Source organism: Oncorhynchus masou, chromosome 23, assembly GCF_036934945.1.
Source record: "Oncorhynchus masou masou isolate Uvic2021 chromosome 23, UVic_Omas_1.1, whole genome shotgun sequence".
NCBI lineage: Eukaryota > Metazoa > Chordata > Actinopteri > Salmoniformes > Salmonidae > Oncorhynchus > Oncorhynchus masou.
The window spans coordinates 47,802,823-47,826,848 of record NC_088234.1 but is presented as its reverse complement, the minus strand read 5'-3'; the positions used below and the strand labels follow the sequence as shown (position 1 = coordinate 47,826,848).

The 24,026-nt window shown below is 41.2% G+C and overlaps 1 protein-coding gene across 3 annotated transcripts in view; it reads left to right on the top strand.

The window, feature by feature from the left end:
• Positions 1-21,194, top strand: part of LOC135510959 (collagen alpha-1(XIII) chain-like) — a 55,062-nt gene extending 33,868 nt beyond the window's left edge. Inside the window, exons 18-36 of one of the 3 annotated variants that reach the window (XM_064932317.1) lie at positions 2,063-2,149; positions 2,253-2,279; positions 2,466-2,501; positions 2,599-2,655; positions 2,755-2,778; positions 4,009-4,107; positions 4,261-4,395; positions 5,272-5,343; positions 5,531-5,575; positions 5,736-5,786; positions 5,908-5,934; positions 6,095-6,181; positions 7,197-7,232; positions 8,378-8,431; positions 8,559-8,612; positions 9,096-9,131; positions 11,632-11,718; positions 19,339-19,377; positions 19,609-21,194. In XM_064932317.1, the coding sequence (XP_064788389.1) occupies positions 2,063-2,149; positions 2,253-2,279; positions 2,466-2,501; positions 2,599-2,655; positions 2,755-2,778; positions 4,009-4,107; positions 4,261-4,395; positions 5,272-5,343; positions 5,531-5,575; positions 5,736-5,786; positions 5,908-5,934; positions 6,095-6,181; positions 7,197-7,232; positions 8,378-8,431; positions 8,559-8,612; positions 9,096-9,131; positions 11,632-11,718; positions 19,339-19,377; positions 19,609-19,611 (1,056 nt within the window). In that variant the 3' untranslated portion in view covers positions 19,612-21,194. The remainder of the gene's footprint in view (positions 1-2,062; positions 2,150-2,252; positions 2,280-2,465; positions 2,502-2,598; positions 2,656-2,754; positions 2,779-4,008; positions 4,108-4,260; positions 4,396-5,271; positions 5,344-5,530; positions 5,576-5,735; positions 5,787-5,907; positions 5,935-6,094; positions 6,182-7,196; positions 7,233-8,377; positions 8,432-8,558; positions 8,613-9,095; positions 9,132-11,631; positions 11,719-19,338; positions 19,378-19,608) is intronic. The other 2 variants (XM_064932319.1, XM_064932318.1) reach the window with 2 other exon arrangements.
• Positions 21,195-24,026: the final 2,832 nt, after the last annotated feature.

Here is a 24,026-nt window from a genome sequence, read left to right as displayed (position 1 = left end):
TATCCCAAAAAGGTTAAATGTATTTGGCTAAAGTGTATGTAATCTTCCGACTTCAACTCTATGTTACCTGCCACTAAACTGTATGCTTAAAAAACTACCAGCCTTCTTTCTCAGTATTCTTTTGGATTGTATTGTTGCCAGACAAAGCATTTCCTAATCCAAATGTTCCCTAAAATGCATGTCAAACCAATGATGAATAGTGCATGTTTTTTTGGCTCTGAATAATACTCCCAGGTCCAATAGTTGTTCTTCATCTGGATTTAAGAACCATATCTTGACATTGATGATTAGTAATTTGAAATGGGGCATAAATGTTATGAGAGTTACAAGTCACCCTCGTAACTTTCTGTCTCAGCAAGCCAAGTAGATATAGTAAAAGCAAGCGAGAGAGACGGATTGTGTCCCAAATGGCACCCTATTCTCTATATAGTGCACTACTTTTGACCTGGGCTCTGGTCAAAGTGGATGCCTTTCATAGGAAATAGGGTGCCATTTGGGGTGCACCCACAACCTTCCATAAGCGCTATAAACCCATGTGGGTCCTGTGGTCACAGCTGTGACCGTACATCATCCGCCGTGCGTCTGCTCGTTAAGCTGGCCAATTGAAGAGGGGAGCAAACACAGAAATGAATTAAATAACTATCATGTGTTCCTTTACTATTTATAACAACCAATTTCTAGGGTTAATTGGCTTGCGGTGAGCTAGAAGCTCTTGACGAATGACAATCAGCGACAGTTCCATATCCAAACCTAGACCAGCTATATGCGAGCATAGAATGCATCAACTCCAACATGCCTTTCCAAATATTGATCCCATTGCATGCTGTACTGAGGGAATTCTGTTCTTCCAAGAAAACTGACAAACACATGGATGTAAACAGGCCCGATGCTGTATCAGACTATTACAAAATGAATGAAAAATGCTTGTTTGGAAGATGTGGCATGGTTACTGATTAAAAGAGCCTTACTGAATAACAACTTTCCCTATTTCTGTCTTCTCTCATTTCCCCCACCTTTGACCTTTGTGCCATCTTGGCCACCATAGGGAGAGCCAGGTTTTCCAGGCACTCCTGGAAGAAAGGTAATTTCCTTGAAATGGTGTGGCTAACACAGAGTGTAAAGGCCTATATTTATCTGGGTACTAAAACTCTGTCTTCCTTCCACTGTAAAGGGTCTAGCTGGTACCCCTGGAACACCTGGTATTCCTGGAAAGAGGGGCTACAGGGTAGGCCTGGAATGGGCATTGTGTTTGTGCTCGGTGTCTGTCAATCATGAGTGTTCCCATAACAACCAGAGCTCCATCAAGTCAATTGTCTATTATCTTCTCATTGTTTGTCTTTGTGACCCACTAGAGTTGCGATTAGTCTTGAGTTGCTTCTTTACCTTTCTCCTCTGTTGGTCTGCCCAATCGGTTTCTGTAGAATTACTTTGATCTTTGCATTACTTATGGACTGAAACATCTGGGCCTTTAATGGCTTTCTTACTATAGGTGCTTGTACTGCAGTGGTGTGGCGTCTTCATAACATGTCCCATGTGACAGTGGAACATTTCAGAGAAGTCATTAACTAACATGACCCACACATTCCTGTTTCCAGAGAGTTTGCAAATGTGTGAAAACATCATCTTGTTGGAGAATGCTGTGATTTTTTTTGCAGATTTGAGTTTGTGCCTGTGTTGAGGGGTTGAGATCTAAAGCTGTGGACAAGAGGCTGTGCTGTTGGATGTTTTCATGTCATTCACTTTGTGATTTAGATCCATGTAGGTCCGTTGTGTCTTCTGTGAGACCAACCAGTGCTGCACTATTGAACTCCCATCAATGGCACAGTCAATGGGGCAGTGTCAGTGTTATACACTAGAGCAAGTGTTGTCCTGCACAGTCACTTATGACACTGTCAAAATCAAATCAAAGTTTATTGGCTGTGTACACAGTTTAGCAGATGTGATAGCGGGTGCAGTGAAACGCTTATGTTACTAGCTAGCTCCTAACAATGCAGTAAAATGTCAAACAGGTACACAAATGATCCATTTATAACAACTCTGTCCATGTTCTGTTCTGTGGCAGGGTGACAAGGGTGAACCCAGCGCAGCGGGGACTGGCATCAAAGGAGAACCAGGGACACCAGGACTTCCAGGCCTATCAGGATCCAAGGTACTATAGCTACCCAAACAGAGGCTGTAGAATAGTTATAAAAATACACCTTGGTTTAATAATATCACGGGGGCCCCTTAAAATGATGTGTTCTCTTTACCAGGGTGACAAAGGCGACCAAGGTGTCAAGGTGAGATGGGCACGTTCCATAACCTCAGTTGACATTTTTGCACAACAGGAAATGTATGATCACTAAACATGATCCTCTCATTTGCTACAGTAACGTTCGATCCCATCCTTTTAGTGTTGAACACTGTGTTGAGGTTAATAATTGAAAGGAAAGAAGCTAACTGGCATACCTTTCATCACCCTCCAGGGGGAAGAAGGATCTGATGGCCCAGCTGGACCAAGAGTAAGTGCAGGCTCTGTCATAACGCATGCATTAATGTCAAAAGGAGATTTGGGAGATTTGCACCAAAACATTTTATTTTTTTCCCCCTTAACTTTAGGGTCCTCCAGGTGCAGCAGGGGAGCCAGGAAAATCAGAAATCATCAACAATGAAAATGTATATCACCAATTATTTACTGCCTTGTGTAAATTGTTTGATTCATGAAGTATTATAAATTGTTACAGGACTTCTAACATTGGGTTTTTTTCTCCTTAGGATATTCGGAATGTACCTTTGATGGTGAGTGGACATCTCTAAAGTCTGTTAACCTCTAGCGTTGAGCAATCCCGTATCCAGGAGCGTAATCATAGCCTCAAGCTCATTAGCATAACGCAACATTAACTATTTTTGAAAATCGCAAATGAAATGAAATAAATATATTGGCTCACATGCTTAGCCTTTTGTTAACAACCATAGCTACACAAGCATTTGTGTAAGAGTATTGATAGATAGCATAGCATTAAGCCTAGCATTCAGCAGGCAACATTTTCACAAAAACAAGAAAAGCATTCAAATAAAATAATTTACCTTTGAAGAACTTCAGATGTTTTCAATGAGGAGACTCAGTTAGATAGCAAATGTTCAGTTTTTCCAAAAATATTATTTTTATAGTAGAAATCGCTCCGTTTTGTTCATCACGTTTGGCTAAGAAAAAAAGCTGAAAATTCAGTCATTACAACGGCAAACTTTTTTCCAAATTAACTCCATAATATTGACAGAAACATGGCAAACGTTGTTCAGAATCAATCCTCAATGTGTTTTTCACATATCTTTTCAATGATAAATCATTCGTGGCAGTTGCCTTTCTCTTCTGAACCAAATGGAAACGTGCATGCAGCTGGAGATTATGCAATAATTTTGACGAAGGACACCAGGCGGACACCTGGTAAATGTAGTCTCTTATGGTCAATCTTCCAATGATATGCCTACAAATACGTCACAATGCTGCAGACACCTTGGGAAAACGACAGAAAGTGTAGGCTCATTCCTTGCGCATTCACAGCCATATAAGGAGACAATGGAACACAGCGCATTCAAAATCTGGGGCATTTCATGTATGACATTTCATCTTGGTTTCGCCTGTAGCATTAGTTCTGGGGCACTCACAGACAATATCTTTGCAGTTTTGGAAACGTCAGAGTGTTTTCTTTCCAAAGCTGTCAATTATATGCATAGTCAAGCATCTTTTCGTGACAAAATATCTTGTTTAAAACGGTAACTTTGTTTATCCAAAAATTAAAAGAGCGCCCCCTATATCGAAGAAGTTAATGATGCATTACAAGTGCATAGGCCTTCTTTATGCAGGTCGTTGTAACAGAAAGACAGCCATGTTGTCCGACAGACCATTTGAAGCCTGACTGTATTTTGCCACTGTAATTCCAATACAATGTTTGCTAATATGAATACAGTTCTAGACATACAGCATATGTTCTCAATAAGTCATTCTGATCTGTTTCTTTATCGATCCAGGGCCCACCTGGACTACCTGGCCCTCAAGGGGTCCCCGGAACACCAGGAACAAAGGGTGAAGTTGGCCTTCCAGGCCCTTCAGGTCTTGACGGAGAGAAGGTCAGATCACCCTCTTATTGTCTATTCTTCAGTATAAATGTGCATTGTTAACCTGTCATGTATGATAAAACACAGCATCAACAACAACATGGCGATGACAATAATGATAAAAGTAAGGACAACAATGGCAACGATGTCTAATTTGTGTGTCAGGGTCCTCGGGGGAAGCCTGGAGAGGCAGGTCCTGTTGGCCCAGCCGGCCCTGAAGGCCCCAGAGGGGAGGGGGGCCTGATGGGTTTCTCCGGAACCAAAGGAGATAAGGGGGACATGGGCCCATCTGGATCACCTGTGAGTAACTGGGGAACCTCAGACACTACACACACTCCCACACCAAAGCCAGAACACTACAGTAGCACTGTCATCTGGCCTCCCGAGTGGCGCAGCGGTCTAAGGCACCGCATCTCAGTGAAAGAGGCGTCATTACAGTCCCTGGTTCGTATCCAGGTTATATCACATCCGGCCGTGATTGGGAGTCCCATAGGGCGGCGCACAATTGACCTTGCCTCGTCCGGGTGTGGCCAGGGTAGGCCAAATAAGAATTTGTCCTTAACTGACTTGCCTAGTTAAATAAAGGTTAAATAAAAATAATAATTCCCAGAAGAAAGGGACTGGAGCTAGCTCTTTGTACCACGTGTTGTACCTCGTATTATCTAATTAGAAACCTTTTTTAGGCTTCAGTAATATACCTACTCCAGTACTGACAGTGGAGTGGGCTACACTCATCATACCATATAGCCAAAACACATCCCAAATACTGCAGCGTCTACGAGACTTTTCCTTCACCATTCTTGTCTGATTACGTGTGGGTTTATTAACAATTAAATAACTGCTTGCGAGAAATTGTGTGATTGTCTAGCATCGTCTGTGTGTGTAGACACTGAGAAAGGATGGGCAGCATTGCGTCACTCATTACCGGCAGTTTCATGCCCTTACAGCCAGAATCTTTAGGTAACCAGACAAAACGAAAAAACTGTATGTGATATATTTGGTCAACGGTTTTGGCACATTCAAGATTAATGTTAACTTTTAACATCTGATTTAAAAAATGTAATCGTCTATTTTGTATTAATTGACACTCTGATATGGAAATTAACCAAAACCAATCCCTGATTTGAACACACTGACAACATTTGAATCACTATCACCCCTTTCCTTGTTCTGTAGGGTTTAGATGGCCCTACTGGTGAAAAGGGTGTTTCTGGGCCTCCTGGTCCCATTGGATTACCAGGCGCAATGGTACGCAATGGTGCCCTTCAGACTGCATCTGAGTATACAGTAGGCAGTGTCTGACCTGGCATTGGGTAGCAGCGAAATACTGTTCGCAATACTAGCCATCTGTACAGTGCTGATTGGGTGTACAGCGGTGTTTTATTCATGCGAGTAGCCTATGTTAACCTTGTATTCATGTGACTTGATGCTTCAGGGTCAGAAGGGTGAGTCCGGAGATAAGGGAGGAATGTCAGACATGGTAAGGGATCCCCTCCACTGTGTATCTCATTGTTTTTAATGACCCGTGCGTGTTTTGAGTGAACTTGAGAGGGGTCAGATTCAGAGGACGTGATGTTTGAGTGAACCCACTAATGAGGAAGTGTATGGCATTGATGACGTTACCTGATGTTTGTCTTTAGGTATACGGGCCTCCAGGTCCTCCAGGACCCCAAGGACCAGTTGGCCCTGCGGTGAGTACACTATTAGGCAATATAAGCCCTCAGAAATATCTATTAAAAATCCTGAAAATATGCCATATTTACATGAAGTGATTGACATGTCCTGACTGGAATTGTTTCTGTTACCCCTCAGGGACCTGAAGGACTGGGAGGGCCAAAGGTAAGAGTTGATTGTGGTAGAGCCTCTGTAATGTCTTACTGTACCTCCAGAATCCTTTGATACTGTAGTTGTCATTACTCTCTCAAATCGGTGGTTTTAGTAAGTTGGTGTAATGCCTATGTAGTAAACGTGAATAATGTCTTTTCTGTGCCTCTTTTAGGGGGAGCCAGGCATAGGCATACGGGGAGAGAAGGGAGCATCTGGTTCGAAAGGCGATAAAGGGGACAGGGGTCATCTTGGGCTTCCTGTAAGTACACCAATTTGACCATCTCTTTGACCATTTTGCCATTATAAGTTGTATTTTGACTCCTGGAAACCAAAGTAGAGTGGGTGTACTCTTTGTTCAGGCTTTTGTGTCTTAGAACCAGGCAGCATGACTGTTCTGATGTTGTCATGTCACTTTATTACTAGGCCTAACCAGTGATGGTTTGATTGCTCAATGGTTGCATTAATGTTTTCAAAGTGCATGGATGGATGGTTGCTGCAGTACATAAGGGCAATAAAATCACTAATATGAAAACTAAAACATGTCATCTACAATATACATTACCATTGTCATATTTTTTTTTTTAGATAACTCAATAATTATTATTGGAAATGATGGAAAGAGTTAATCATTTTCTTCATTATGCCAACTTTTGTTTAGTTTTCTGATAATCTCTCTGGAATTCTGTAAATATATATAGTTCTATATTTAATTGCATGTTAAGGAATAGGTTTGATATGAATCACTGGGGGTCTCTTCCTTACTTCTGGTTTACTTCTTGGGAGTCAAAGGTCATTGTTGATATTCAGTACATGTTCTAGTCACATCGCCAATGGCTCAGTAACTCCTTTTATATGGAAATGATGAGGGATATTATGTATATGCTAATCAATGTTGGTACAATACATGAAATTTGCAAATCATCATAGACACTTAAATCTTCACACTTCAAACTGCTTTCTATATGGACATCAACTATAGAAAGAAGTTGAACCATGCTTATGTTTCTGAAAAACACAATTTTATCAAATGTCAGGACTTAATTATTTGACAGTCATAATCAACTGCACCTATAAAAGGAGTAACTGTTTCTCACATCATCACAACACAATCACCCTTCATCAACAACTGGATGTGTTTTTGAGTCACGAATCACTGCTTCACTCACTCACCCCTTACCCTCTCCCCCCCCCCTCCACACCTCCTCCTCCCCTTCTCCCACCACCTACCTTCCATCTCTCCATCTCTGCTCTCTAAATGTTTACACACTGTCCAGGGGGCTCATGGTTTAGACGGCAGGCCTGGTCCAGTGGTGAGTGGCGCAAGTCCTGTACCCACCCAACACACATTCCTCCCCTCCCCTACCCCACCTCCCCTCCTCTGCTCCCCCCATGGCTTATTTGCATGTCTGTCTGTGCTGGTGTCTTGTCCTGTCTGTCTGTCTGTCTGTCTGTCTGTCTGCTTGCCTTTCCTACATGCTTGTCCTGTCTGTCCTGTCTTGTAGTCTGTCTGGTTGTCTGCAGAGAGAACAGTTCTGTTTTTAGGCATTTTTTGAGGATTGCTCTGGCATAGGGACAATGTTCACATGACTGTGTCCCATGTCTGTCTGGCATTGGAACGTGTCATGGTCCTAAAATGGGCCCTTTGATGTTTCTCCTCTCAGTGCGTATATGTTTTGAAGTAGTAAATGGCAAGAATTAGTCCCACTTGTTCATTACAGCCTGAATCCTAACATGAGATGTGCATGGGTAACACAGACTTTTGCGTAAATCATGTGTTGACGTCAATGGAAGATCTATAAGGACATTTAAGTTCCGAAATCAGACCTCAAGATTCAGCCTACTTGCATAAAGTCATGACAAACTGAGGGTCCGAGTCCATGCCATTGCAAATCTTCAAAACATACCGTTGTAATTCTCCTATGATCATATGCAAGCAGTGAAATGCTTTGAACTGGCGTCGTGATGTCCTACCAGGAGAGCATGCTGGGATGCTCATGCTGCATGTTGATATGTATACAGGACGGAATGGCATTATGGCTCTGTCATGCAAAATGCTGTACATGCTGAACTATCTGTACATGCTGTAGTATCTGCCTGAGATGCAAGGTCCTCCTGTCGAATCCTGACTTCCACAGGGAGAGCGAGAGCTGCAGCTGACCTCTTTTACTAATCATATTTTTCTCCTTTTTTTGTTCCTGTTCATTCTTTAGCTCAACAAGCTTGGTGTAACATGCACAGTGGGGTAACCTAGAGAACACCACTACCTAATCAATCAATAGGCTATTATTTAATCATGACTAACATAAACAGAGTTGGTTAACTCCTCTTTTGGCACGTAAGGGCTCCAGAAAGCTTGTTGATCTATTGACGGAAATGCAATAATCTCTTTCCTTTGGATATCCTCCCATTGTAATGTCTGCATTCACTGATTGTCATCTTGTCCTTAAACTTAAAGGGCCTGATAGGACCAGTTGGTGTGGCAGGGCCAGCAGGACTGAAGGGAGATAGAGTGAGTACTTACAACACACACACACTAAAGTAGCACACACACACCACATAAGAGCTATCAGTCAAAACAGAGCTTATTTATCTATTTGAGATGAATGATTTATATTGTTATTTTTCTATCAATTCAGGGTTACAAGGGAGATTCAGGAGTCCCAGGACCAATTGGGCCTCAAGGCATCCCTGTAAGTAGTTTGTACAATTACCTAAGTATCAAGAACATCAAATAAATACATTATTGCATTTACAATCAACGTTGTGAGCAATGAGCAATTTGGAGCATAGCATCATTAGTACCTTAAATAATCTCTTAATTAAGTCTGAGGGAATCGATAGATCAAATTGATTGACAGCACAAAGCTATTACCAAATCAGTGGCTTTGTGGTTAGCATGTCCGCCCTGAGATTGGAGGGTTGGGAGTCCGATCCCTGGGTGAGTCATACCAAATACTGTAAAAATGGGATCCGATGTGTCACTAAGGAGATGGATTGGGGGTAAGGCCCTGCGATAGCGTTCTGTCCGGGGGGTGTACTTGTACATCACGCTTCCTCTCACTAGAGATCGGCTCCTGCAAGACTACTTACTTCACTTACAAAGCTATTACTCAAGGCAATGTCTCTCAATGCTTGCACAGGAAATCATATTGTGTTTAACTTCCTCTTCTCAGGGTTTAGTAGGACCACAAGGATTCAAAGGGAACCGGGTAAGATAACAGCTGATAATTATGTGCTTGTACTGCTCTCTTGGAGTACAATGTGCTTCTAACCAGAGGACAATAACATGTTCTCTGCTAATTAGTACTTCTGATAAACTATGGGATTTAAAATGGCTTCTGATCCTCCATGCTCCTACTTCACTCAACACTAGATATACTCCCAACCAAAATGAGCGAAGGTATTCTTCATTGAAAAGTACTAATCAGAAACACTGTCATTTTTCATTTGTCTTTTTGGTAATAGTTCATTTGCAAGCCCATTGGGATGTCAAGTTTGTTATTCTTAAAAGCATGGTGGGCCTGTATTAGTTAATATGAGCAGGACCATGGTGGATTCAAAGGCTCTCTTAAGTAGGTGAATCTGAATCAAAATGTTATTTAAATATCAATAACCTCATCTTCTGAAAAATGTGTCCAAAATAGCCAATGATGAGTGTCCTTCAATTGTGGTTTTGGTGATGTTTGAAAAACTGATATTCATATGTCCTTTGCCTTTCTGAGGTGAATGTATTTCTTTTGCAGTGGCCTTTTTACCGCAGAGTTCAATTCATCTCGTTAAAATATGCAAATATGACTGAGGTAGTATAAATTGAGACGGGATCAAAAGAGATTGAAGATGTTTGTACTTGATAATGAGAGGACTGGAACATGTGAATGGACACATCAAAGACCTTAGAAAATGACATGCTGTTTACTTTGAAGACAAGTCAAAAGAGTGTTCTCTTTTACATTGTCCGACCTAAGGTTACCTTGTACTGTCGTGTCTGAAAATGTTGTTCTTAAAGTAATCACATAATGCTACACTCCCATTTTGTAAAATAGCCACTGTAAAAAAAGAAATCTACCAATGTATTAGAGATTATTTGGTTCATATACCCATGTCTCCCCTTCCCCTTGGAGAATGTTTCCTTCCTTCCTATTAACATCTGACTTAATATTCTGACTCCCACCTTAAAAGTCACAACATGTCATTGACCCTCTCAGCACTTCCAACTGGGTTCATGTCAGCAGGAAATATTTGACATTGGCAGTTATGGCTACTTCCTATCTGTGGATCAAATGTATTTGCTGCTCAAATGGGGTGTAAAGAAGGGGAAAGAGATTGATATTGTGAGGTATTTTGCTACACCAGTTGGAGGTGCTGTTGCCAGTTGTGGGATGGTGGTGCTGTTTTTACTCTTGTCCTGTCTTCCTTTGTTTCCGCAGGTCTTCCTATCCCCTTTTCCTCCCCTCCACCCTGCTCTGTTTCCCGCGGCTCTTTTTGCCGGGTCGTTGTTGCCCTCTCTCTCCCTCTCACACACCCTGGCAACCTGCTCCTCCTGCATTCTAATGTCGTAGTCCCGGGTTCATCTTCCTCCTACTCCTCCTCCTCTTACCACTTACCTTCCCCGCAAGCCTGCCTGTAATTTCCTTTCACTTGGCTGACAAGTAATGTTCTCACAACGTTGCCACAACGTTAGCCAAGGTTGATGGTTTTCGGGCAACGCTTGGGCAACGTTGTGAGAGCATTATATGTGTTGGCCAGGATTTATTATCTTTCCAATTCCAATTCCTTCTTGATAAACTCGTCTAGCCCCTAATCCAACCCCTTCAAAGGCCTTGATCTTGGTGAGCGGATGTTTGAATAATAATGTGGTCAGGTTTTATACATATACCCACATATAATATCTATAATATTTTACAAGGTTTGCTTTGGTTGGCAATATGATACAATAAGTACTAGCCTCTGAATTTATTGTAAATTACACATTCTCATGGAGGCACGATCCAATAGATCCACCAAATATAGTCTGTAGGTGCATAATGTAACAATTCCGCGTGGAAGTACTGTAGCCCTTCACGTCCATTATATAACTGCAACTTCAGCAGTAAAGGAATGCCATTTCTTGAGAGAAAAATATTAGCTTTTGAAGATACTGTAAGTGGCTTGTTTACTTGTAGCCAGCTAGTTGCCAGTCCAGCCACCTTTTAGTGTACACAAACAACAGCATACTTTTCCGTTGTATGGCTCATGAATGTTATGTTGTTAGGGCTCGTGATACCCTTGTAATATCCTGTAGTAGTTGATGAATCAAAATAATAATTTGTTCTGAACTGACTTGCCTAGTTAAATAAAGGTAAAATATATATATATATTTTTATTCATCAATGAAGTGTTTCTATCCCTGCAACAAGTCTGTGAAGGTTATCTCAGGCACTAAAGGAACCCGCTCACCAATAGCATTGGCCTGTATCCCTACTCCCTAACTTCCTCCACTTACTTTCCCCACCACTACATTCTTAAACTTCAGTACTCTTCTTCGTAAACCCCCCCAAAAAGCACATCATCCTTACTTTTATGGTCTTCAATTATCTGTAAAATGTCTAAATTCCTTAGGTAAGAATACAAGCTTCATGATTTCAAAAAGCAAACATATTTGCTTACTGTGTGGACGAGCCAGCCAGGAGGAACTAAAGCCTGTCTCTTGTAATGCACTGTTGTTTGCAGGGAGAGAGGGGCAAGAAAGGCAACAGGGGAACTAAAGGGGATAAGGGGGACCAAGGAGCACCCGGATTAGATGCCCCCTGTCCATTGGTATGTCCTGCGTTCAATGTACAAGCCAGGTGGCAAAAAGAAGGATTGACCGCCTCAGAATACCACATAACCTGCACTGACAATCAGGAGTCTCTGTGTTCTGATCTTCACTTCCTTTTGCCTCTTAACCGACTCTAATAGACCCTGAAGTGGTTTTGGTCCAAGCGTCTCCTACAGTATTAGTCCAGAGATACAAACTGCATTCGTGATAATGATTTGATGTTCATTGAATGACTGGATGATTATTGGTTAAGAATGAATAGTCACCCCAAGACCAGCGACCATGAACCATCTGAGGGGGTTTTCTTTTCAAGGGTAAGACTAACAGAAACATGGCCCACTTACTCCAGTGAGTCTGTTCCTGTCAGTCCCGGGCCGCCTGCATGTTTAGGTGTGCCTGTAGCTACAGGCTTCGGTCTGCGAACGGAGCGGTAGCAGGTCCTCTCATCAGCCAGCAGGGTATAATGCCGGTAAAGGAGGGGCAATGTGCAGATGTTTACAAGGTTGATTTCACAAACAGGGTTTCCGTGGCTTTAAAGGAGAAAAGGGTGAACCGGGCCTACCTGGCCTGGACGGGCTGGATGCCCCTTGTCCTGTGGTATGCTTCCTCTCTCCCTTCCCTATCCAGCATGCCTTGGCTTTTCTAACCACCCCTTAACAATTCCATACATTTTCTTATTCCCTTTACTTTAGGCATAAGTAAGATCTAATATAATAGGGCTGCCTGAGCATTACATTGAACTAACACAATAGTACCGTTAGTTATGTAGAAATATTTTTACAAATAAAGGCTGTTTTACGGGTTGCTGACCAATTCTGCTATTTTCTTATTTTCTGGGGGGGTTTTGCGCTGATCTTAACTTTTTTTGTACACAATGTTTCCACCATCGTCTCCTATCACCGAAAAAAAGCTTTTGGACATCAGAACAGTTAACCTCAATTTAGATGAAGATTTCTACTTCAACGAGTTGGCAGCGCCGGACATACTGCTGACCCCGGACCAGGCCCTAATCCCCGACACTTGGAAAAGAAAGAGACGGCGATATCGAGGACGACGTGTGGGCAACCTAATGAACCTACGACGGCGAGTAAATAAACCTCTGTTCTATTGGCGAATGTACAATCACTGGACAAACTGGACAAGCTCCATTCGAGACTATCCTATCAACAAGACCTGAAGAACTGTAATATCCTATGTTCCTCTGAAATTTGGCTGAACAAGGACATGGATAATATAGCTGGTTTTTCTATGCATCGGCAGGACAGAACAGCTGTTGCTTTGTTGTCGACAGCTGAAGCTCGATCTCTAATATTAAGGAAATCTCGAGATTCTGCTCGCATGAATTAGAATACCTCATGATAAGTTGTAGACTTTATTATTTACCAAGATATTTTTAATCTATATTTTCCATAGCTGTCTATTTACCACCAGAAACCGATGCTGGCACTAAGAACGTACTCAACGAGCTGTATGGTGCCTTAATGCTCATCCAGATGTGGCACTCCTAGTGGCTGTGATTTTAATGCAGGAATACTGAAATTTGTCGTACCTAATTTCTACCAGCAAGTCACCATTACAACTACAGGGTGATAAAACTCTTGATCACCTTTACTCCACACACATAGATGCATACAAAGCTCTCCCTCTCCCACCCATTTGGCAAATCTGATCATAACTCTATCCTCCTTTGTGCTTACAAGCAAAAATTCAAATGAAGGGGATGCTAAGCTACAAGACTGTTTCTCTAGCATAGACTGGAATATGTTCCGGGATTCATTCATATGCATTCAGGAGTTTACAACATCAGTCACAGGCTTCATTAATAAGTGCATCGACGACATTGTCCCCACAGTGACCATATGTACATATCCCAACCAGAAGCTATGGATTATAGGCAAAATCTGCACTGAGCAAAAGGTTAGAGCTGCCGCTTTCAAGGTGCGGGACACTGACCTGGACAATTATAAGAAGTCCCACTACGCCCTCCGACGAAATATCAAACGGGCATAGCATCAATACAGGACTAAGATCAATCCTACTACACAGGCTCTGGCACTCGTCGAATGTGGCAAGGTTTGCAAACTATCACGGATTACAAAGGGAAATCTAGCCATGAGCTGCCCAGTGATGCCAACCTACAATACAAGCTAGACGGACCAGCTGGCAAGTGTCTTCACTGACATGTTCACTTCTTTCTGACTCAGTCTGTAATGCCTTCATGTTTCAAGCAGACCACCATAGCCCCTGTGCCTGAGAATGCCAAGGTAACCTGTCTAAATGACTATCGCCCCGTAGCACTCTTATCTATAGCCATGAACTGACCGCCCCAACAGATCAACAGATGACACAATCTCTATTGCACTGCACACTGCCCTTTCCCACTTGCACAAATGAAAAACACCTACGTGAGAATGCTGTTCATTGACTACAGCTCAGTGTTCAACACCATAGTGCCCTCAAAGCTCTTCACCACGTTAAGAACCCTGGGACTGAACACCTCCATCTGCAACCAGATCCTGGATTTCCTGACGGGATGCTCCCAAGTGGTGAGGGTAGGCAACAACACATCCGCCAAGCTGACCCTTAACACGGGGGCCCCTAAGGGGTGCGTGCTTAGTCCCCTCCTGTACTCTGTTCACTCACGACTGCGTGGCGCGCACTACTCCAACACCATCATTAAGTTTGCCGACCACGGTGGTAGGCCTAATCACCAACGACGATGAGACAGCCTATAGCTGGGGTGGGCAATTCCAGTCCTCAGGGCCCTGATTGGTGTCACAGTTATGCCCTAGCCCCAGCTAACACACCTGACTCCAATAATAACATAATCATGATCTTCAGTTTGGAATGCAATTCGATTAATCAGCTGTGTTTGCTAGGGATGGAGAAAAAGTGTGACACCAATCAGGCCCCCGAGGATTGGAGTTGCCCACCCCTGGCCTATAGGGATGACGTCAGAGAGTGTGGTGGAAACGGAGAGCTGAGCACGCCGCATTCACATCGACAGGGCTGTAATGGAGTGGGTTGAGAGCTTCAAGTTCCTCGTTGTCCACATCACTAAGGATCTATTATGGTCCAAAAACACTGACATAGTTGTAAAGAGGGCACGACAATGCTTCTTCCCCATTAGGACTCTGAAAAGAGTTGGCATGGGTCCTCAGATCGTCAAAAAGTTATACATCTGCACCATTGAGAGCTTCTTGACCGCAAAGTGCTACAGAGGGTAGTGCGTACGGCCCAGTACATCACTGGGGCCGAGCTCCCTGACATCCAGAACCTCTATACCAGGCGTTGTTAGAGGAAGGCCCTAAAAATTGTCAAAGACTCCCACCACGCCATCGACTGTTCTGTTCTCCTACTGCAAGGCAAGCAGTACCGATGCACCAAGTCTGGAACCAATCCTGGTAGAACCTTGAACAGCTTCTACCCCCAAGACATAAGACTGCTAAATAGTCAGTTAAATAGTTAACCAAATAGCTACCCGGGGTATCTGCATGACCCTTTTTGCACAAACTTTTTTGATCTTTCACATACTCAAACAAAGCCAGCCATGTAGCGGAGACTATTGCCATGCTCCCAGTCAACCTAAACACCTTCTTCGTTGCTTCGAGGAAAACCCAGTACCGCCACCAACTGTGAGCTGTCTTCGCCGTGGCCGGCGTTATAGCAAGACATTTAAGCATGTTAACCCTCGCAAGACTGCCTGCCCAGACGGCATCCCAAGTCATATCCTCAGAATATGTTCAGACCAGCTGGCTGGAGGGTTTATGGACATATTAAATCTCTCCCTATCCTCGTCTGTTGTCCCCACTTGCTTCAAGATGTCCACCATTGTTCCTGTACCAAAGAAAATGAAGGTAACTGAACTAAATGGCTATCGCCCCGTAGCACTCACTTCTGTCATCATGAAATGCTTTGAGAGGATAGTTACATACCCTTACCTAACACCCTAGACCAACTCAGTCACCAAGTTTGCAGACGACACTATAGTGTACTTCAGGAGACAACTGAGAGAGTACATCCCATTCCACATTGACGGGGAGAGAGTGAAAAGCTTCAATTTCCTCGGCGGGCACTATCACTGACAATCTGAAATGGTCCATCCACACAGACAGTGTGGGGAAGAAGGCGCACCAGCGCCTCTTCAACAACAGGAGGCTGAAGAAATTCATCTTGGCCCCTAAGACCCTCACAAACTTCTACAGATGCACCGTTGAGAGCATCCTGTCAGGCTGTATCACTGCCTGATACAGCAATTGCACTGTCCAAAACCGCAGGGCTCTCCAGAAGGAACATGTCTACAACAGCCACTCTCAAAGCAGCGTTACCCATGCAGAGCAAGGGGAACAACTACTCCACGTCTCAGAGCGAGTGACTTTTGAAACGCTATTGGCGCGCACCCCGCTAACTAGCTAGCCATTTCACATTGATTACACCAGCCTAATCTTGGGAGTTGATAGGCTTGAAGTCATAAACAGCAGAGCTGCTGGCAAAACTCACGAAAGTGCTGTTTGAATGAATGCTTATGAGCCTGCTGGTGCCTACCATCACTCATTCAAACTGCTCTATCAAATCATAGGCTTAATTATAACATAATAACACACAGAAATACGAGCCTTAGGTCATTAATATGGTCGATTCTGAAAACTATTATCTCGAAAACAAGACGTTTATTCTTTCAGTGAAATACGGAACCATTCTGTATTTTATCTAACGGGTGGCATCCATCAGTCTAAATATTCCTGTTACGTTGCACAAACTTCAATGTCAGGGTAGCCTAGTGGTTAGAGCGTTGGACTAGTAACCGGAAGGTTGCAAGTTCAAAACCCCGAGCTGACAATGTTCAAATCTGTCATTCTGCCCCTGAACAGGCAGTTAACCAACTGTTACGAGGCTGTCATTGAAAATAAGAATTTGTTCTTAACTGACTTGCCTGGTTAAATAAAGGTAAAATAAAAATTATGGAAAATTCTGGCAAATTAGTTCGCAATGAACCAGGCGGCCCAAAGTGTTGCATATACCCTGACTCTGCGTGCAATGAACGCAAGAGAAGTGACACAATATTGCCTGCTAACCTGGATTTCTTTTAGCTAAATATGCAGGTTTAAAAATATATACATCTGTGTATTGATTTTAAGAAAGGCATTGGTGTTTATGGTTAGGTACACGTTGGAGCAACGACAGTCCTTTTTCGCGAATGTGCACCGCATCGATTATATGCAACGCAGGACACGATAGATAAACTAGTAATATCATCAACCATGCGTAGTTATAACTAGGGTTATGATTGATTAAGTTTAATGCTAGCTAGCAACTTACCTTAGCTTCTTTCTGCATTCGCGTAACAGGCAAGCTCCTCGTGAAGAGCAATGAGAGGCAGGTGGTTAGAGCGTTGGACTAGTTAACTGTAAGGTTGCAAGATTGAATCCCTGAGCTGACAAGGCAAAAATCTTTCGTTCTGTCCCTGAACAAGGCAGTTAACCCACCGTTCCCAGGCCATCATTGAAAATAAGAATGTGTTCTTAACTGACTTGCCTAGTTAAATAAGGATGAAATAAAGGTGTAAAAACATAATAATGAAAAAACGGCAAAATCGGCGTCCAAAATGACCGATTTCCGATTGTTTTGAAAACTTGAAATCGGCCATAACTAATCGGCAATTCCGATTAATCGGCCAACCTCTGGTACATAATGATTGAACACGGGTAACTTTAATAATGTTTACAAACTGTTTTACCCACTTCATATGTATATACTGTATTCTAGTCCAGGCTCATCCTATATAACTACTGCTGTACACACCTTTTATATTCATATACTGTCTATACACAGCATCATATACATATTTATATTCCGGACTCGGACATTGCTCATTCTGATATTTCTGAATTCCTTTCTTTTAATGTGTGGGATTTGTTTGTATTGTTAGGTATTACTTCACTGTTGGAGCTAGAAACATAAGCATTTCACTGCACCTGCAATAACATCTACAAAATATGTGTACACGACCAATAAAATTAAATGTAATTGGATTTTGATTTGCTGCTACTAATACTGTTTACTATCTGCTACTTTATTCGTAGTTATATGTACATATCTACCTCAATTACCTCATACCACTCACTGCTCATCGACTCAGTACTGGTATACTGTATATAATTATGTGTTTTACTTCCCTTTATTTCTCTATTTTCTTTCTCTCTGCATTGTTGGGAAGGGCCCGTAATTAAGCATTTCGCTGTTAGTTCACACCTGTTGTTTACAAAGCATGTGGCAAATATTTGATTTGATTTGAGAAGAGCGATGCCTTTATTTACAGAGTAGACATGCACACACTTGGAGCTGTTGATCAAGCTGTTAACTACAAATGTACTACTGTTTAGATAAACTAAACTAACTAATAATTTATTTTCTGAGAATTGTATTTTTTCTTGCAAGGGCAGCAGAACACCTACAGTAATTAGTGGTGTGCGACAGACTCTATTTTCTTGATCATAATAACCCAGGACCCATTAAGTGACTTTAAATACTATTTTTTGTCAAAGACTCTTGAAAGTTAATAGCCTTACTTTTCTTATTTGTATCCCTGTCTTCTCCACTACCACTCGCATGGCACCTTTTCCCTCCACCTTATCCTTTACCATTTTGGGCAACAGAACTGTATTGAGAAAGATTCTCTTGGGCAAAAAAACAGGGCCTCCTCAATGATTTTAGTTTAACGCTGTTTTGTTTATGTATTGAAAAGGAGAGAAAAAAAGAGGTTGACGGTTTGATTCATTCATAGAAGACGCCAGATGAAAGAAAATAACAGTCCAGTGGCTGTGTTTAAACCCTATTGCTAAAAGTTTGAATTAATTTAGACGATGGAGTCATATTTTTACAAATACACATCTACTACTGTACCACTAGTTGTTTGGCTGGTTGTTGATGCTTTTTAACACAATATGCATAGTACATTGCATAAATATTATACACACACAATAGTATTTATTCAACAGTAAATTGCATTGTGTTTTGTGTACATGTTTGCGTGTTTGCATGGTTATACTGTACAGAAAGTCACATTCTACAGTTTTAGCAGTTTGAGTAACACTTTATATTAAGTTAGTCTGTGTCTGAACAACTTCAACGAATAGTTCACAGAAATGTCCAAATTACACATTGGTTTCCTTAACCTGTCAGCGGTCTATGGAGAAGGTATGACAGCAATCCATGCGATGGTATAGTTACCCTGGCACTTCCCACATGCTAACGTTTTAGCATTTGTGCCACAAATCTCACTCAAGTCATGGGACCAATATTGTCATTTTCTGCGCATCTTGTCCAAATCCTCCGAAACTATCTAAAATGGATTGTGAAACTCAACAAAGTCACTTATAGATTTTGAATATGATGTGTGAAAATTTTTCATATCGGTCCCATGATTTAAGGGAGATTTGTGCCACAAATGCTAACATGTTAGCATGTGGAAAGAGTGTGAGGGGAAACTAAACCAAAGCATGGATTGCTGTCATACTTTGTCTATAAAATGTAATTTTGTCATTTGGGTGAACTATCCCTTTCATGTAAAGCATTACCTCAGAGTGTGTATGACTCACTCCCTCTCTTTCTATCCTTAGGGGGATGATGGCTTACCAGTATCAGGGTGTTGGAATAAAGTAAGTGAAAGAGTTGATATCCTGCTGTGAATGTACACTATCTGCATCTTGGGCTGATTAAGTGCTTGGTAGTTCTGCCTTTTTGTATTATCCCCGTGCCAGTATAATCAACATCATCTGTCATTACTTCATTAATAATGTAGAAAAGTGCTTAGTTGTATTCATGTTCATTGTATCCTCCATGAACATTGCATGAACTAATGTGTGTTTTGTTTTGCCTTCTCTTTGCAGTAACGATAACTTCGGGGTGGCATGTGTGATTGTACATAGAATATTTATTTTTGTACTTTTTATGTCCTCTCTTATACTGACGAGAAAAAAAAGAAAATCATAAAAATATGCCAGGTTCTTTGTACAGAGTGTTTATTTGTATTACTTGTAATAATGTTTATGTATTGGATTTAATAGCTATGCATTATGTCAACATGTTTGGATAAGGAAGAAATTATAATGTGGCTACATATGCATGATATTTGTGCATAATGTGAACAGATATTGCCTATTAACTTATTGTATCCTGTCGTTTTGTTTTGTTGTGACCATGCTGCACTGAGTTGTGGGGCTGGAAAGATGAAGTGTTTGGCTTTTTAAAATATCTTAGTTGAACCCTCTTTGTAGAGATCAAAATGATGAAAACCTACAGCCCAGCAAATGTTCCTGTCTAAATATGTACACAACTCACGTCATGGTGACAGACAGCACTGTATTTAGTCTGCACTGTACAGTATAGCCATTTTAATCACTGGTGCACAGATGCCCATGGTTCTCAACGCATCCTCTTTTAACCGTTTAGGGTTCTGCTATCATAAACCCATAACGTATCCTGAATATCCAGCATGCCACACTAGCACATTTTGTCATTGTCTCTAAAAGGGAAACATTTTATCTCACGAAGGGGTTTCAACTGAGATTGCCTGACCAATTGAAGCTTTAGTTGTTTCCCCCTATAGGTAAAACAGCAATTTTGAAACAGAGAACAAATACTTAGCATTTGCTGCTCTTTCACTGGCTGAGTAGTTTCACAGCCAGAATGACCAACCATTCTAAGCTACAATATAGCTTCACGTATAACCTGGCCTCAATTTCTCCAAGTCATCTGTAAATATATTTTTTTAACCAACTCTAAGGGGCCACATCATCCTGCTTTTTGACTATCATGCTCTATTTAACTGTAGTTGTTTGCCTTTTTTGTTAGAACTTTATCAAATTGATACAAACCCATGTAACAAGCTTTCTCTTGGATGACTGAAATATTGCTGCTGACCCTTAAGGCATCCTGCTGCCACATTGCCTTTACGCCCAGTGTAACGCATCCATCTATTTATATGAAGAAAGCTATTAATGGACAATGAAGATCTTGTTAAGAAATACCAGACTAGTTATTTGCAGCTGTACTTTAAGAGGGAGTGGCCTACGTGCCCCTTGCTAACTGTGTTTATGAATCAGTATTGAAGAGATGGATGAAGGGGACTGGAGTAGAGTTGGTCCATTGCCACTGCTCATTGTAAAAAAAAAAGTAAAAAAAAGAAGCTCTCTTAGAGTTCTGATCTGCCTGGAAATGTATAGCTAGATTAAGAGATTACCACCTTTTAATAAAGTCTTCATCAGGTTCTTATACCTCATGCTAACGTGTGCCATGTTCCCCTGCCTTGCTCTCCTTGTTATAGGTTCAACCCAAAGTTCATGAGAAATCATTGAGAATCTGTTCAAATTGACATTTAAATGTTTGTTGACCTTTTATATGTTCAAAATGACAATCAGAAATAAACCTATTTTTTTTATAGTACAAACAGTACAGTTGTGTGCTTTAAAAACAACATATACCTTTTTTATGGTATCCCTTTCATTGAAGACCATGCAGAGTTTCGGATCTGGGGATGCATTTTAGGAGTGTTGTATCATGCTAATGTTTCATTTCACATGAATTGTGTTAAGTGTGCATTGAATTCTGCTATTTCCATTGCTCTGCTATGGTTTGTAGTAACCTGAATGTGTGTGTGTGCCAAAAAGCATGAATTGTGCTGTTTGAGGTGAGTTCTTTGAACTGCCATATACAATAAACGACACAGGAATGGTAAAAAGCATATTCTATAGATTGCTAGCATGGAAAGAGTTATCCCTTGACACAAACCTCTTTTTCTTTGAAAGGGTCAAAATCCTTTCCAACTGGCCAAGTAGTCGAGGTTCAAAAGATCTGCTCAACAACGTTTCGCTCAAAGCTGCAGGATGGAAACTTGAAGGCATTTGGAGATATCGTTGAGTTTTGACCCCACCTGGGGTTGTCATTTTACTCACAGATTTTCCAGCCGGCTGAACACAGAGGCAGTAATATTGGGGGGCTCCAGTCGCAGCAGTGAGCAGACTGACTTCAATAAGACTCAGAAACAAAAGGATTTCAGTTTCCTTTGCAGTTCTTTGCTGAAGGCTCCTCGGGTTGGACAAGCCATCAAAGCCACAAAGCGATAGAGACGCATTTATTTGAGATATGTGCTTTTCTTTGAGATATATATCTTTATTCACTATGTGAAAGTGAGACATTCACTTTTTATAGTGTACAATTTCCTGTTTTTTATTTGACACCAACAACTGTGATTCAAGAATTCAGAGCAGCTCGCAGAACAGACAGATGTAATCTCTCTGTGTTCATGTGTTTCCAAGACAAACCAAAAAACAAAAGGAAATGCTTTTGATGATTCCTGATATCAAACTCACTGCCTTCTCTAATATCCTGGGTGTTGCAGGCATATAACGTACTGTTTATGTAGCTATGTGGCCTGACCTGTGCCCAAGGAAGAACTTTATTACCAGCATTTTGTTGGTATACATTTATACATGTCTAATAGACGTATATTACATTTATTCACATTCTTGTACCGAGATGTAAAACTCACCATATATCAATGCTGTAAGAGTAAGTATTGTACAGTAGGAGAGTGTTCAAACACTTTTTTTAAAGCGCTCACTCCATGTTCTTGTATATATTGATGAGACATGGGAGCCTCTCATTTTATCCCAAAATGTTTTTACTCAACATAGATACCCTATCGTTTTAGACTGTCTTAGATAATACATGTCTGCAGTCATACTGACAACTTTTAATGAGTATTTAAGCAATAAGGCCCGATGAGGTGTGGTATATGACTAATATACCATGGCTAAGGACTGTTCTCATGCACGACGCAACGCGGAGCGCCTAGACACAGCCTTTAGCTGTGGTATATTGGGAAACCCCCAAGGTGCCTTATTGCTATTATAAAATGGTTACCAATGTAATTAGAGCAGTAAAAAAACATGTTTTGTCATACCCATGGTATACGGTCTGTTATACCACAGCTTTCAGCCAATCAGCTTTCAAACCACCCAGTTTATAATCTGGAATAACATGATTCATATCAGTTTGTAAGAGCCAGAGTACCATAATCTAATTTACCCTAAAATAAGATTACTGAGGAATGCCACACTAAATGCAAGTCATCATGACTCAAATTGGGCAGCTAATTTCAGCAGGAATAATTTCAACACCTTTATCCTGTCTGTATGAATCGGTGGGCTTCAGTGTAACTGTTTGTCAAATATTAACCATAAAGAAGGCAGATTTTTATTGTGGGCAAATATTTATGTCAAATTTTGACATTATACAGCTCCTCTAAACATGGTGTGTCATGAAAAGTGATGCTTTCATACTGATGAAAGAAAACCCCTGTTTTTGAAGGTCTTTTGTTTAGGATTGTGTGATGTGTCATGGCTGGAGGCACAAGACCAGTTTTGAAGCTATTGGACAGCTGGTAACTGACGTTTAGAACCATTTTAAATCGAATTAATTGCTTATTTAGGTCGCCTATGACATTTTGACCTTGGTATTTTATTACTTTCTCTTCCAAAAATGTAGCAACAATTTCATTGCATTCTTGTGTGAAAACGAAGTCTGAAGACTGAACTGACAATATGTCCATCTTGTCAACGACTATGATATCTTGTGCCTTTTACTATGTTTAACACAACAGAAGCATTCCAAATGTCATATTGACAACTGTCTTCTAACCCTCCTCACACCTCACATTAAAATGCACATACGATAATCATTTGAATATTCAAAGTGGTGAATACAAAATAATGCTTTGCTCGAGTCCATATTCATATCCACATTTGTGTATTGCAAACCAGAGTCAGTTGTTGTGGTTGTTCTTTAGATTTGATAAAGGCCACATTGACCTAGGCAGGCAGTGAGGGTGAACGATTGAGACCACTCTAGCATTACTGACACGAATTGGTAACAGAAATGTAGTCTAAAAGCAAAAGGATCTAACCATTTTAGATAACATTCTGATAAAAAAAAAATTATAGTTAATTTATCTAAATGGTTTCTCTTCACCCAATCGTTTGGAATGTTTGCCTGAGAACTAGAATTTACGCTGCCCCTGTTGATTCTGAATTTGAATTAACATGTAATTACACATGAACAGCTCCTATAACACGACCTTTATATAAAAGTGGATCAAGTCAAGTGCTGTTACTGTATTAAAGTAATTACTGTAAATGCAAATGAATGTAAAGTGTTGCCTTATTGTTTTCTTTAACAAAGGTGCTAAACAAGCAGCCTTCCTCCCAAGGATGTAAATCATTCTGGAAACATGTTTATTTAGTGGAGC